Source organism: Apteryx rowi, unplaced genomic scaffold, assembly GCF_003343035.1.
Source record: "Apteryx rowi isolate R43461 unplaced genomic scaffold, aptRow1 scaffold_31, whole genome shotgun sequence".
NCBI classification, from domain to species: domain Eukaryota; kingdom Metazoa; phylum Chordata; class Aves; order Apterygiformes; family Apterygidae; genus Apteryx; species Apteryx rowi.
This window is the reverse complement of record NW_020449530.1, coordinates 598,393-613,378: the sequence shown is the minus strand read 5'-3', so window position 1 is coordinate 613,378 and position 14,986 is coordinate 598,393. Positions and strand designations below refer to the sequence as shown.

General features: G+C 39.0%; 1 protein-coding gene across 1 annotated transcript in view; it reads left to right on the top strand.

The window, feature by feature from the left end:
• The first annotated feature begins 525 nt into the window (after window positions 1-525).
• Window positions 526-14,986, top strand: part of PTPRO (protein tyrosine phosphatase, receptor type O) — a 65,530-nt gene continuing 51,069 nt past the window's right edge. Inside the window, exons 1-4 of the mRNA XM_026070369.1 lie at window positions 526-795; window positions 9,665-9,823; window positions 11,754-11,906; window positions 13,601-14,047. Coding sequence (XP_025926154.1) covers window positions 756-795; window positions 9,665-9,823; window positions 11,754-11,906; window positions 13,601-14,047 — 799 coding nt within the window. The 5' untranslated portion in view covers window positions 526-755. The remainder of the gene's footprint in view (window positions 796-9,664; window positions 9,824-11,753; window positions 11,907-13,600; window positions 14,048-14,986) is intronic.

The window sequence follows — 14,986 nt, the reverse complement described above, 5'->3', positions numbered from 1 at the left end:
TCAGTGCCAAAAATTATTCTTCAGCTGCAGCCTCTTAGAAGGTACTGGGTTCAAGAATATATGATCCTGTGTCTGCAAGGCAATGGAGGCTTGATTTAGTTAGCTTTCTTTTTTTGTATTTAATGACTTACTATTACACTTTGTGGTTTTACTGGAAATCCTTTTGCCACTGATACTGTTTTTTCACCTCGTTCTTCTGCTCTTCTCCACCCCTCGTCAGGAAACCATGGTGGAGGCTTTGTTCCTTGGTTTATAAAAGATGGTGTGGCCAGAGCATCAGAAAGCACATAGTAGGAACCAGGCAGAGGGAATGGCCTAATAGTCAGATGCCCATGGACTTCAGCTGACTGTGATTTTTATTCTAAAGAAATTGCTAGGATTTGATGTTAGCTCCCTTGTGGAATATGAGATGTAACTTTATCGCAAAGGTAACATGAGCATCCTATGAGTATCAAAGGAAATGGGCAAAAAGTAAATAATGGATTTTACTTCAGTAAAATCTTTTTATTCTTGCTTTGTAGAATGCAGAACCTTTTCAAGTTACTGTCCGAGAAGACAATTGTATCATTGTCTCCCTGGAAGCATCTGATGTGGTGAGCTCATCCTCTGTATATGTTGTGAAGATAGCTGGAGAATCCAAGAACTACTTTTTCCAGTTCGAAGAATTCAATAGCACTTTACCTGCCCCTGTGGTTTTTAATGCCAAATACCATGGCCTATATTACATAGTAACTCTGTTGGTAGTGAACTCAAATATGGTTTCCAAGTCAGCAAGATCAATCACTGTGTTAACCAGTAAGTAACACCTTATTCTTTTTTTCTTCTGTTTCTTCTCTTTGTGTGTGGAATWTTTTTTCTCAGAAGTTCTCCTAGTGGAGAAGTTTTGTTTTTTGTCTTTTTTTTTTTAATAGGTCCTCCTTGTGTGTAGATTGAATTCCTGTGCGAGAACAGTAGGGAAGATGTACTAAGAAGGTTTATAAGTGTAAATTTGCAAGGTCTGGGCAAGAGGAAGGGGGCAAGTAGGTTTCCTTTGGGTGACTCTTCCTAAATGCAAACTGGAGAGGTTTATTGCACTGGAATAGGAGGGATGGATGAACCTCTTCTCCAGATGTTCATCCTAAACACTGTGAACCAGAGGTTCCCAAAATCTAGTAAAAGGCTCAAAAAGTATTGATTGACATTTCAGTGTAAGCATTCTTGTTACGTGTTGAGGTACATTCTGTTTTAGATGTCATAACAATGTTCTTTGTTTGCTAATACGTTGAAGTAATATGGAAAGCAGACAGTAGTCACCAAGACCATGTGTTTCTGGCAGTACAGCTGAAGATTTTTGTGACAGAGTAGTCTGTCTCTTACTACCTCCAGGTGCTTTGATCCTGGGGGAGAGGTGTGATTTCGCTTACTCTGTCATCATGAGAAGCACCACAGATTCCTGTTGGATTTCTAGTTCTGCTGTTGTTCCAGCACTGCTTATGCATGCCAAACTGAAAACAATTTATAGAGAATAAAATGATTTTTTCATCTGAAAGACAGATTCAAAAGAAACAAGACAAACAAAAAATAATTCAAGAGGGGTAAAATCAATTCCCAGATCTTGTTCTGTTATAAACCTAGGCTTAATCTAATTCACAATCAGGTTTCTGTGGTGAATCATTGCCATATACACACATGCACACCCTTTTTCAACAGGACGTTGATTAATAACTCCTCTAACCAAATGTAAAGGTCCTGGAGGGAACTTTTTGATAATGGGTATATTTTTTGGTCAAATGGCACCTTGGAGTCTATGGACAGTTGTATTTGTCTTGCAGATAGGAAATGGCTATGATTTTGTGTACTTAAATTATTCTATGAACAAATATCATCCACTGTAATAAGAGTCTTAAGGAATATTACAATAGGCTTATTCGTTACCGAGTGAAGTGCTTGCAACTTAGGAGATACCAGATTTTTGCATCATCCATGCAAATCTTCCCTTGTGTGTTCAGGCTGTGCACCAACAAGGACAACCAAGATGAGTGCCAGTGAAAAAATATCATGTGACTGAGTAATGGCAGTCTGTCATTAGACATATGTATAAGAACGTATATGTGCAGTGGGCAACTTAAGACTTCATAGGCAGCCTAAATTTCCTTTTCTTTGACTACTTTAACCCCACAGCTGATGTAATAATTCTAATCTAATTTCCTATTTTATGGAGGGGGGGAAGGGGGTTGTTTAAAGAAAATAGTGGAAGCATCAGCTGTCACATACAACTGAATGAATGCCTCATCATGCATTTTCAGCAGCTTTTGAATCCTGTCCTGGTGATTGTGCAGCAGGGCTCTTTATAATTTGATTTCCAGAACTCACTAGGGTCACTGCAGCAGTGGAAGGTATGATCCAGGATGACAGATGGACCACAGAGCTCCTGTTCAGGCAATCACTGAAGGAAGAAAGGAACCAGTGTCACCCAGCCCATCAAAGCCAGCCCCAGACGTCCCATTTCCAGCTCTGGGGGGTTTCCTTAAGGTGTTCCCAAAAGAGTGTGAAGCTGTGGCTCCAAGGAGCATAGCCCATAATGCTCTCACTCCTCCAAGTAAGACTTAACTGTGTCCAAAACCAGGCTGTGCACTGCATTTCAGATAGGAAATGAGCCTGCTTCTTTTCACCACCTGTCTCATGTGAGTGCTCTGGCAGCTTTTCAGGGTTTGCTGCTGTGGCCTCTGCTGCTTACCCAGACCTTGGAAAGATCTTAGCAGTTGGCCAGTGCTGCTTGAAGAACTCATATAAGAAAAAAGAAATAGTGAATTTCATACCTTATGCCTCAACAGAAAGACAATCGGTTTTATGGAAAAGAAAAAGCGTTTCTGTATGTAGCATTGAAGGTATGCTGTCCTAAGTATTAAAGATATGCAGTAAATTCTGAGCTTCTTAAGGTAAAAGGCCCAATAATCCTTCCTAATATTTTCTTTTAGGCAAAGTAATGAGTGCTAGCTCTCCTGTAGCAAGCTTGGCTACTAACATAGTTCATTTTTGAGTAGAAGGGTGTAGGAATGAAAGTAAATTTGGAATAAAAAGACAGTGTAGCAGGCTGGGCTTTTTAATGATATTTCAATATGATGCTTTTGAGAAGAATCCTTCAAACTGATGTATTGACCCCTGGTTTCTACTGCAAAACTGCATCAGATGATATTTGGTTTCCATGTTTTTTCTTTTTTTCTATTATTGCTGTGGTCCACTTGCCTGTTCCACATGATTTTTCTGACTATTAAATAACTTGAATGTTGGCAGATAATACAGTATTTAGGGTAGATTCGTATTTTTCTTCATGCCATGTGCTCTTTCTGCCTGTTAAACATCATTAGTTTATTTTGACCATGCAAAAACATATAACTGTCTCATTTCTTCTGTCTCTATCTTACTCATGGAAAAAATGACACATTGCAACTAACATCCAGGACTAAATTAATTCCTGTTATAATTTCATTGGTATCAGGAGAGCTTTACCAGTTATAGATTGGCCCCATTCATTAGGCTGCCACAAGATAAATCAAGCAAAATAGCCAGTGATGCCAATGTGGTTTTTCCCAAAGCTATACTTTACATTTTACAGTACTTTTCTGGGATCTCCTGACATCTGCAAGGGAGCCAGGGCAGGGAGATGGAGTCTTTCAGCTTGGGCATATGTTAGAGATCTCAGGGTCAGGAATAACAGCGTGTATCCAAATTATGCACATCAAAATGAGAGCAAGGTGCCTCAAAGAGATTGTCTACTCAGAAATTCAGTAAGAGTCATGGAAGAAATCTGCTTTCCAATGGTATATTTTGTTGAAGTTTCCTTTTCCTTTTCACATCTCTGTGTTGTGCGTGTGTGTCTCTTCACAAGTTAAAACTACATCCCGCTCAAGCCAGAGGAGACTTTTGTCTTGTCTCTCAAAGGCTTCTGTCTAGGAAAAAAATGATTGCTCAAGATAAAGATGAGTTAAAAGCTCTCAGAATGTGTGTGTATAAATATACATATTTCATGTATACATGTGTATGGGTATTTATATATACATGCACACACACACATGTATGTATGCATACTATAATTTGAGGTTTTAATTGCTAACTTGGGCCTTCTATGCAAGACTGAACACTTTATTTCCAAAGAAAAAAAGTAATTTCAACCTCAGCTTGCAACAGTGGATAATACTGCAATGACAAAAGTTATGGTGATTCCAGAGCATCTGAAGTTAGGAAAAAGATAATAGTGTGCAGGTGTCAGTTACTGTGAAAATGTCATCTTTTCTCTGTTTGGGGCTTTCTCACTGTTAATCAAAATTGCATAAACTATAGAGTTCCCTTGTCTGGGTTCTGTAGTCCAGATCATTGTAATGCAAAGTATGACCTATTTATTGCAATATTTCTTCTCAGTGCCTAAGAGGTTTGTCAGCTTGAGCACAGCCCACATCCTCACATCGCCTCCTGAGCTGGGATTTTATAAGCATGAGAAGAAGAGGGCGCATTCAACTCTTAAAGAAGAAACCTGTAAAATAGCATTTGATCACAAAATAGCACTCTTTTTTCTGATTCTATAGCAAAGCTATGTTCAGCAAATTGGACTTGGTACTTCACTGAAGGAGAAAACATTAAACTGAGACCTTGACCACCTGTCGTTAAAGATCTCTATGATGGTTTTCGCAAGAATAGGTGTGTTAATCTTGCCATCCTGGCCAGACAGATTCCTGTGTGCACAGTCGTGTTGTGCATATCAAAATGACCTTCCTTCTAATTTTCAATCTGGACAAGGTTAGATGTAGTTCTGATAACACTGAGTTATTTCAAGGCTGCTTTCTTCTGCTCTCAAAGTTTTAGCTTTTCAATGGGAATGAAGTGACTCCAGAATTTATATCATGAATTCAGGGTTTTGCAATATTTGAAAGAAAGTTTCAGCTTAGTTTTAATAGGTTTTAAAGTAGTTTATGAGAGCAATAAAGCGCATGGCTCTAAAATCAGTGACTGAAATTCTCACCCTCAATCCTACTCTTTCCCAGCTTGAAGGCTTGTTTTATTCATTTCCAGGGTGACTCATACCTGCATTGTCTTTTTCTTTTTTTCTTTTTTTTTTAATTCACTCAATATTTCTTCTTGTTGGGGAGGAAAAAATGTTTGTACATTTGAAGGAGCGGGGAAAGCAGTACATTGCAAAGCTATTGTGTGCTGTAGGAAAAATATATTTCTGCTGGGAATTGGAGAACTCAGGATATGTGAGGGGAAATAAGAAGAGCTCTTACTTTTATTTTAGCTTCTGATTAAGAGTTCTGAGTGGTAAATGTCTCATTGTTTCAAAGGCCAGTGACTCCTTACCTAAATCACCATAAAATACATTCCCTTTAGGGAGAATTCTGCCTCTGTGTCTTCTACAGAAAATATTCTCCCTTAGAGACCAACAGGCCTGCCACCTGGGACTGTGATCTTTTCAGCTCTTAGACCTACTTAATGCTTGGCTGTCATAGTGCCAGACGCTGCAGGAAGTGATTCAGCAGGTCAAATCCATTCCTCCAAGTCGTTAATGGATCAGAGTTGCTGAAGTAGGAGCTTCAGAGTTGYTTCCGATGAAATGTAAACTTAAGCCCTTTGTGTTTTTCTTTCTTAAAGGATGATGTGGCACATCTTTAAAAAGGCTGGCTATTCATGGGAGCCCTAATTTTGAAACATATCTCAGAAGAACATCTTAGGTCCCTTCGTGCAATCTTCTGCTCTCCTCAGCAAACAAATCATGTAATCCCTTTTTTTAAGGGGGAAAACCCTGTCATAATCAAACAAACAAAAAACCCTCCACAGCAGATGGGTATTTTCCTGACATTATTTCCATTAGAAGGCTAATCTGAAGTCTTAGCCTAAATCTGTTCAAAACCAATAGACACATCTTTGTTCTTGTGCCAATATTATTTTTTAGTTGCTGTGGTCTTGTCATCTCAGACGGACATCTAGAAACTGCAGTATCCAAGACCATTGCTCCGTGGTACCTCCTCTTATATTCTCCTTTCATAAGCACATGGTATCCTCCATTACCTATCGTAAACTTGAACATTATGTTTCTACAATATTAAAAAGCAGCTGTTTCACCTCAAAATTGGCTGCTTTTTAGCAAGAGATAAAATGATCCCTAAAGTTCATAGCATAATGGAAGTTTGATCCTGGCTGTGATTTACTCCCAGTAACAGAATACAGATAAGTAAATAGTCTCATCCTGAGGAAAATGCTATGTAGTTCACAACTTYTTCATGTGAGTAATGGGATTACCCATTGGAGTTAGGTCCCTCCACTAACTGGGCTTTCTTTTACAAAAGTCAGAATATGAAGGTAAGTCATGGTTAACCTGGGTTTGGGTGTGAGAAGCCTGACGGCTGATCTCAGTCCCATTTTATCCAGCCATGTGTAATACTACATCTATCCTACCACAGTAATCAATAATTAATTCAGTTTGTAGAGTGACCATATTTATGAATATTAAAAAGGAATTGATCTGGACTAGAATATGGTAGTTTTTTTCAAAGTACTTTCTCTTTTCTTGGATTGCAACAGCCACCTAAAACATTAATGTGTCTGGCACAGATTGAATGCTTTTATGGAGGATTAAGCATCCAGAATTTGCCAGGGCGTTTGAGGAGGAGGTTAGCAACATTCGTTATGCTATCTTGATGTTTGTATAATGCAAATTATGTACTAAATACAAAACACCAAAGAGTCCAGGAGAAATGCAGAAGTTAAATTTCCTGTAAACAGTTATAATGGGAAAGCAGTTGCTAAGGAAGCAACAGACTGAGACAAAAAAAAAAAGAAAAAAAGGCAAGTTTAGGTCTTGATTCTGCAAGCCTGTCTATGTGAGTTTAATATAAGAGTCTAAAAATGAAGACATGAAAAAGTGCCTTAAACATGTTATTAGAGGGACATTGAAATCCTGTAAGTCCCTTTTGTAGCGTGTCTTTAAACATCAATGTAGTGCTGAGGGTTTATACAGCTTTAAGTTTTTAGGTGTTATATTATGTCTCTTTTGGGCTATTTCTTGAGAAATACTGAAATCTGTAAAAACCTGGATCCTAAATGCTGCAAACTGAAAAATGAAAATGACCAGTTATTAATGCTCTGAATTGTAAATACAGATAGTGAAGAGTGACATTTTACATATTCTTTAAGCTTTAATAACCCTAGAAACAGTTAGTCAGTGAAAAACAGAACATGATTTTTATCTGCTGAGTGTTCTTTTAATTTCACAGTGGTGCAAATAGCTTTTGATGTGAAGATTTGGTGCCGAAGGAAGTAAGATAATGGAAGAATCTTTAAATTGCATTATGTCACTCATGTTACTCTGCTAACATCAGCCATGATCAAGGAGAGGATAGTAAGCAGAAAATAACAGCAAGAAAGTCTATGGCGATTACTGCTTAATTCAATTATTGGTTAATTAAATCAAAACATCAGGAGCAAAAATAATTTGGATTAAAAATGAATGTAACTTCCATCCCTTATTTGATTTGTTGTAGGAAGGAATAAATGGAGTAATTTAATCACTGACATAAGAAAGTTTCAGTAATTCTTACAGTAATAAGGAAAGCCCAGATCTGAATGAGACAGCAGAAGAAAGCCCAAGGCACACCTGCTAACATGAAAGATGACTACATCTAAGAGTTGTGCTATTTAGAGAAAGCTATTGACATTTTAAGTACTATCATGTGCTGTGTGAGCTATGATATGCACCCTCTGGTCATGTGGATAGCCAGATCAACTATTTATTTCAGAATAAGTGATGGGAAAAGACTCAAAGCGTAGGCTTTGTTTTCTGTGACCCACTTTATTGCCATTCATTTCTAGGCTGTCACAAATTGTCAGCAAAATTTTCACAGATTCTGTCACTACGATGCTTCTTAGTATTTGTCGGGTTCAGAGTTTCTATTTGTGGATGGTTAACATACAAATATACAGATATTTGCCTGTGACTAAGCCAAACTTCTTTGCCATGAGAAACAGAGTAAGAATTCCCACAACATCAGACCATCTTGGAAGATTTCCCAGATTCCCGACTGCTGACAAGGTTAGAAATGACACAGTAGGTTCTTCTTAAGACTTGGGCGACATTCTTTTAGTATCAGTGGCTTTTGTCCATAGCTGATTTTTCTTGTCCGCTTCTCATTACATACGGAAACTTATTACTGTGGTGAAACTACTGTGCTGGTAACTGGGAATTAATTTCCACTTCCACTGCCAACTTGCTTTTCCATCTTTGGTTAGCCTATTGCAGCTTCTCTGGGATGATCCCATTTATGAAATCGATATTGCATTGCCTTTCATCTACCTTTTCTCTTGCCCATTGTGACTGTATGCTCTTTGGAGGAAAAAATGTTTTACTAGTTTTTCTCCAGGGCCTACTGCAACAGGGCTTTGAACTCAAATAGATCCTCTAAGTGTATAGTAAGACTGTGCTGATGAACAGCCCATATTTTTCAATCCATTCCCTACAGTGTGCAAGAACTAAATCAACAAGATTATTCTTATGACAATGTAAATGTAATTACTGAGAGTGTTGTGTATTAACTACCTCTATTAATATACGTTAGTATGACAAATTCCAGCTAAAACTATAATCCTGTTTTGAATATCTGCTTGGTCCTCTTACCTAATATAAAGGTGGTCTGGTATCACTTCCTTCCTTCCTGAGGAAAGCATCAAACAAAAGCCTAATTCTTCTGATTTTTTTTTCATGGATAAAGAAGACTAAATAAAGCCACGACTCTGTTACTGTGAGCAGTGGTCTAGGTTCTCAAGTGCTGTGCAATGACATGGCTTTCCTTAGTCAACGGAGCTATACAAGATGTGGGCTAGGTGCCACATCGAAGGATACGGGCTGTTATTCTTACTTCTTATAGCCTGTCTGAATCAAGGCTTAGGGCACTAGCTTGGAAGTCCCACACTTACCACCCTTCTGTGCACAGGCTTCCCCGTGTCCTTTACTAAATCATTTTACCTTTGTGTGTCTCAGTTCTCCATCTGTAAGGTAATGATGACGGTGCTGTCATATTTTGTAGAAGTTTGGTGTGGATAAGTACCTTGGAGACAGTGGCCCTCTCTGATGTGATAGGAAGGGGAAAGTGTAATCACCCATGAAATACAGAAATGAGTGTGTATAAAAATGGAAAATCTTCATTCAAGTAGTTTCCTTTGGCCATTACGCTGATGGACTTCTCAGCTAATTTTAGAAGTTCAGACATATGATAAAGTTATGAGCAATTTCAAGTGTTTTGTTATTTTTGTCTGGGGCCACTTTCACTTGATTGGCAAGTATTAAAGGTGAAAAATCTTGCTGGTGTGATTAGTGTGAATACTTAAATAATAACTATTTCAACCTTGTTTTTTATGGCTATTCTTTAAGTAAGGGATTTTTTTCTGTTAAAGTGTAAGCATCAATAACATGAATTGTTTTGAAGGGGCACACATAAATCTTGGCTTCCTCAAAATACTAAGTAGCTTTGCCCCAGACCTCTGTGAAGCCCAGAGTATCGCCTGGTAGATTTAAGAGTGCCTGTGCCTTACCTAGGAAAATCATTTGTTTTGTTTCTTCAATGTTATAAATGTGTGAAGAACTCTGTCTAATAATCTGTTCCTTTCTTCCTTTTTTTCCTTTTATTTGTATATCCTTTAGAACCCCTTCCTGTGAGCAGTGTTTCTATTTATGATTATAAACCATCTCCAGAAACAGGAGTGTTGTTTGAAATTCAGTATCCAGAGAAGTACAATGTTTTTACCAGGGTAAATATAAGCTATTGGGAAGGAAAAGACTACCGAACAATGCTATACAAAGGTAGGAAGAAACTATTCCACTAATACTCAATGCTAACTCTACTGGAAACATTTTAAACAATGGTATTAGGTGTGCCTTTGGTGTGTATTGGTTATGATGATTTATATTTCTGGTAATGTGCCTGTTTATATAATAACTTTTACATCATGGAATAAAGGATGGGTCTTCATAGTTGAGCTGAGGGTTCACTTAGGATTTTATACCTGCTTCCTGTCCCAGGTCTAGTAATACGTCCTTTCTTTTGGATTTTAGAAGAGGACTGGGAGGTACAGAATGTTTTTCATCAGTCCTGAAGTCAGCCTGAGAAAGGATTCCCAATTTCTGTTGCTCCCAAATAAGCATGACCACTAAAATCATCAAAACTTTCCACTTTTTTTTTTTTTTCTGCTGCTGCTTTATAATCCAAAGAACAGAAGAAGGGGAGGGGAAAATAAAAGCCAAAACTCAGCAGGAAGGACAGCGATACATTTTGGCTTTCTAGCTATGCTTGTTGAATTCCCTGGATAACATTCTTTCTCAACTGAAATTCTTAATAAAGTTCCCACTCACTTCCCTCAGGCCAAGATTTCCTTTTATTAAACTGTTCAGCAATTTCTCAGCTACAAAAGATGGAAGAGCCCTGGAATGCCCCAGATCTGGGAACCACTTCAATATGCCTATTTCCTGGTGCAGGTGTTTGAAGGTGGTACTTCTGTATCATCATATAGTGATACAGTACTAATAGTACTGTACTGCGTAGTACTGTATCATTCAGAATTGCCTCAGAGCTAATAAATCCTGCTGCGTGTTATCAATTTCATTTTTCCTGATACAACCCAAGCAATCAGTCTAACAATATAACCAGAGCAAACTCTGCCTTCTTTTTTATCTGTTTAAATCTGAACTCCCCTTTGCGTTCTGCTATAGCTTAAGTGTAGCATTTATCTCAAAGCTGTAAATGGGACTGCACTATGGAAGCATCTTAAGTGGTGCGAAAGGCACCTGCACGCTCTGCAGGCCCTAACACCCAGCTGGTTTGATATTCCACACGGGCAATAAAATGCTTTTGTGAGCAACCCAGTAGATGCTGGGTTGAACATCAGGCACTGAACTGAGGTTCCTAATTTGAAAGTCCAGTCATTGTAAGCTCTATTTAGAGTCAGCAGAGGGAGATAGACACCTTCTGAAGGAGGGCTAAAAATTTTGGTGTCCCTTTCCTTCAGTACGAAGGGGGATTAGAATAATGCTTTCAACGCTGTAAAGTGCCTAAAGTTAGGAAGGGTGATTCTGGATTTTAGCACTAAACACAGCCTCTTTCCAGAGAACAAAAGTGATACTAGCAGCAATTTTTGCCTGCTAAAGCTAATATATGGTGTCAGGGTTTGTAACGCTGCTGCTGATGATAAATGAAAAAAAATCAGCCTGAATTAAGAGATTCACTAGTCAGTGAGCAAACTCTTCCCCATAGCCAAATAGCCCTAAGTAACTTCCCTTCAGCCCATGCATGCACTGATGTTAGAGATGAGCTCAGTACTGGGCCCAGTTGTGTTGTGGATTGCCCTTTCAGCATCTATCCTGAACGTAACACATCAGTCGGAGAATGACCAAGGAGGCTTTTGCATGCAACAGTTAAAGGTCTACAGAACCTGTCAGATGCTCTTTGATATGTTTGGTGTCACATGGCAGCCAGATGCAGTTCCTTTCCTGTGAAAAATAGTTCACATTTCTTTTGCTGGGCTTTTTTTGCAGCAAAGTGCCTTTACAAGGCAGGAAAAATGTTGGCAAACTGAATTGTTAGAATTCCATTTCTCAGACAAGGCTGAGCAGTGTTTAAGCATCAAAAACACTGTCAGGTCAGCATGTTCAGTTTGCATTATAAGAAAGTGGACATCTGATGTGTTTTTCTCTTTTTTCCTTTCCTTTTTTCCCCCTCTTTTTAAACCTCCTGCAGACTTCTTTAAAGGTAAAACAGTTTTCAATCACTGGCTGCCGGGTATATGCTACAGTAACATCACATTTCAGTTGGTATCAGAAGCAACCTTCAACAAAAGCACACTGGTGGAATACAGCGGGGTCAGGCATGAGCCCAAACAGCACAGAACAGGTGAAGAAAATGTTTATGTACCATTTACTCCAAGTCTGTACATCTGTCTGCACTCCTTTCTGCCATGGGAGGGGATTAACCCTGCAGAGAGAGGAAGGTCTGCATGGGGGCAGCCTGAGACCYGCTCCTGGCTAGGAGCGTGGGAGGAGGATGCTTGCGCTAGTACTGGGTAGGCAGGGCATACATTTGTGTGTGCAATCCTGTGCAAAGGGCAATTTGCATGAGTGTTTCTGTTATAAAGCCTGCTTCCCAGAAAATAAATCCTGCTTCACAGGAGACATCCTAGGCTTTATTAGGCTCCCTGCCTCCCCCCCCCACACACACACATTGGATTAGCCACTGAGCTACTATTGATCTGTTTGTTCTGTCTCCTCTTGCAGTGAATCATAGCTAAACTGCTGGAGAAGCCCTTCCTCATTGTGCAATCCTTTATCATAGAGAAGAAGAATGTCTTAGTTACCTCACTTGGTGGTCAGTTTATGCCCTGAAGCATGAACTTTTAATTTTCAAGACAGCAATGTTGCAAAGACTGAAAATTGCATTTGTTCAGGGTCCAGAACTAATTTAATTTGGTCCTGGGATGGTGCCCAAAACATTCCTGTTAATCTGTTGAACCGCAGACAATTTCCAGGGTCCAACGTGAAATGAACCAGTGCTAAAATCAAAAGGCCAAATCTTCAGATGAATACACTGATATTGGGTCATTGCCTTGGAGGGAGCAAAGCCAACTGATGCCAGCTGAGTTCTGTTATGATCCTAAATATAGCTGTTGAGAGACTGAATCGTAAGGATGTAACCAATAGGATGACCTTCTTCCTTCTTGCTGCCCTCCCATCCCTCACTCTTCCCATCGACTGCAACAAGAATGTAGTGTCTGTTTTTCTATAAATGGCTGTGGCTGGGACAGGAGGGGGACGGGGCAGGTGAACAAATTAGTGTGATGGAAGCTAAGGTGCCAGATTAAAATGTACCAGTCAAAGCTGTTTGCACCAGCTCCTTATATGTATCAGGGGTAAGAGCATACAGGCAAGCAATTACAGTGAGGCAGACAAAATGCTGTGTATTCACATCCTAGCATGAGTCAAAGTAACTTCCTCGTGTACCAGAATCTTATCTTCTGGAGACCCCAAATTTGAGATCAAGCTTTCACAAATACTAAAATTTAAACTAATTATGAGTACTTGTGAAAAGGTGCCTGCTAAAAGCACGTGAAAAGCCATACAGAWATCTGGAGTGCATGCCTTTGAGCATGAGTTATGCCATATGTTACTTTTGTATATGTTTTTCAGCTCATTTCTACGGAAATATTTTTCCGTGATCAAAAGATTCTAGAGATTCTAGAAGGCACAATAAAATAAATGAAGTTCCAGTTTTACAAATTCACACTTAGGTAACCTTGCTGCTGTATTAGCAAAGAAATATGATTTATTCATACACTTCACATCTACGTTACATCGTGTTATTCTTCAGTCCTGATTCTTCTGTGAATTGACATTAATCTTGATCCTACTAGAATCGCTTGTGCTATAAATATATGTAAGACAAAGGAGAGTCTTAATAAGAACAAGTTATTTCAAAATAACGCTAGATACTTTGTTTTGCTGCAAACAATATGTGTTGTTTTTCTGGGGAACTGACACATCACAAAGTACATTGATCATACCTATTAAGACTAACCCTTGCTTCTCTTTTAGTTCCTTACCCACCTCGAAACATTTCTGTCCAGATTGTACCAATCAACAGAAACAACTGGGAAGAGCACAGCGGAAATTTTCCAGAAGAATCATTCATGGGACCACAGGATATAATAGGGAAGGAGAAATTTAGCCATTTTTCTGATGAGCCACCTGAAATGCCAACAGCAAACACATCTTACGCCTGGCCAGATTACCGCTATAACAGCACCGAGGATGAAGTCACATCACAGCCATACTGGTGGTCTAACGAAGCTGAATCGTCAGAGGGCCAAGAGGAGTTTGTCAGTGCTGTTCCCAGGGATTATCAGAGCAATGAAGGGAATTCATCGGCAAAGCTTACGCCAGAGCCCCCCTCTTTCCTTCCTGTACAAATGGTGCTCACTTGGTTACCACCAAAGCCACCAACTGCGTTCGATGGTTTCCATATCAATATTGAAAGGGAAGGTAAAGACCCTTTTCATGCCCCTTTTTAGAACTCCACTGGTGGATTTGTCTCCTCTTCAAATTATTAATTACCTTGTACTGTGCTTCAGAGGGCTTTGTCAGATCTCCTGCATTTCCTAAGAAATTTTGTGCATTGGATAGTGTTTATTTCTGGCTGGGCTTCATAAAAACAAGGGGTGAGGGGTAAATTATTGCATGCGATTCTCCTTTGTTAAACGAGATTTATATTAGTATACGTATTGCTGCACTGTTTTCACTGCAGTTATTGTAAATCCGTTCCAGTATCGGAGAAAGGAGAAACTAGCTAATAGAAATTTGAGATGAAGAAGGTATATAATATGCAGCTTCATCTGCTGCTGAAAAAGATTCTTGGGAGACCTAGACGAAAAGGGGACTATAGAAAAGACTTTCTATATTCAGATTAACAGTTGTCTCAGAGGGCAGCTACAGAACATATCCCTTAGACTACAGAACGGTTGTGGTGGAGAATGGAGAGACTTTTCAAGGTACAGAGCTATAACAAAATAACCATGTCGCTTAGAGATTTTCTGTTTTAAAATCTTTTCTCTCCAAATGAATTTTACTTCCTGACAAGCAGTTTCTCACACTTAGGGCAAATATGTTTTTGCAGAATAGTAAAACAATAGATAGAAAACTGGAAGCTCCTTTTCCTCCATGCTGTGCTGTTTTTCACTTGTGCAGTCATGGCAATCCCTTTTATCATTCCTGTTACTAAATGAAATTTTGGCCAGGGTTTRTTGTTCCTTTACAGCTATCCTGCAACCTTGGTCGTTAATTACTCTTGTGTTGATGGCAAGGAATAAAACTACCTGCATAAATCCAGTCTGTTTGGATACCTTCTAACCCCAGAGCAGAAACAGTATTAGCGTTTCTGATATAAATCTTTTTCTCGGTAGTTGGGGCCTTTGAAATTTCAAT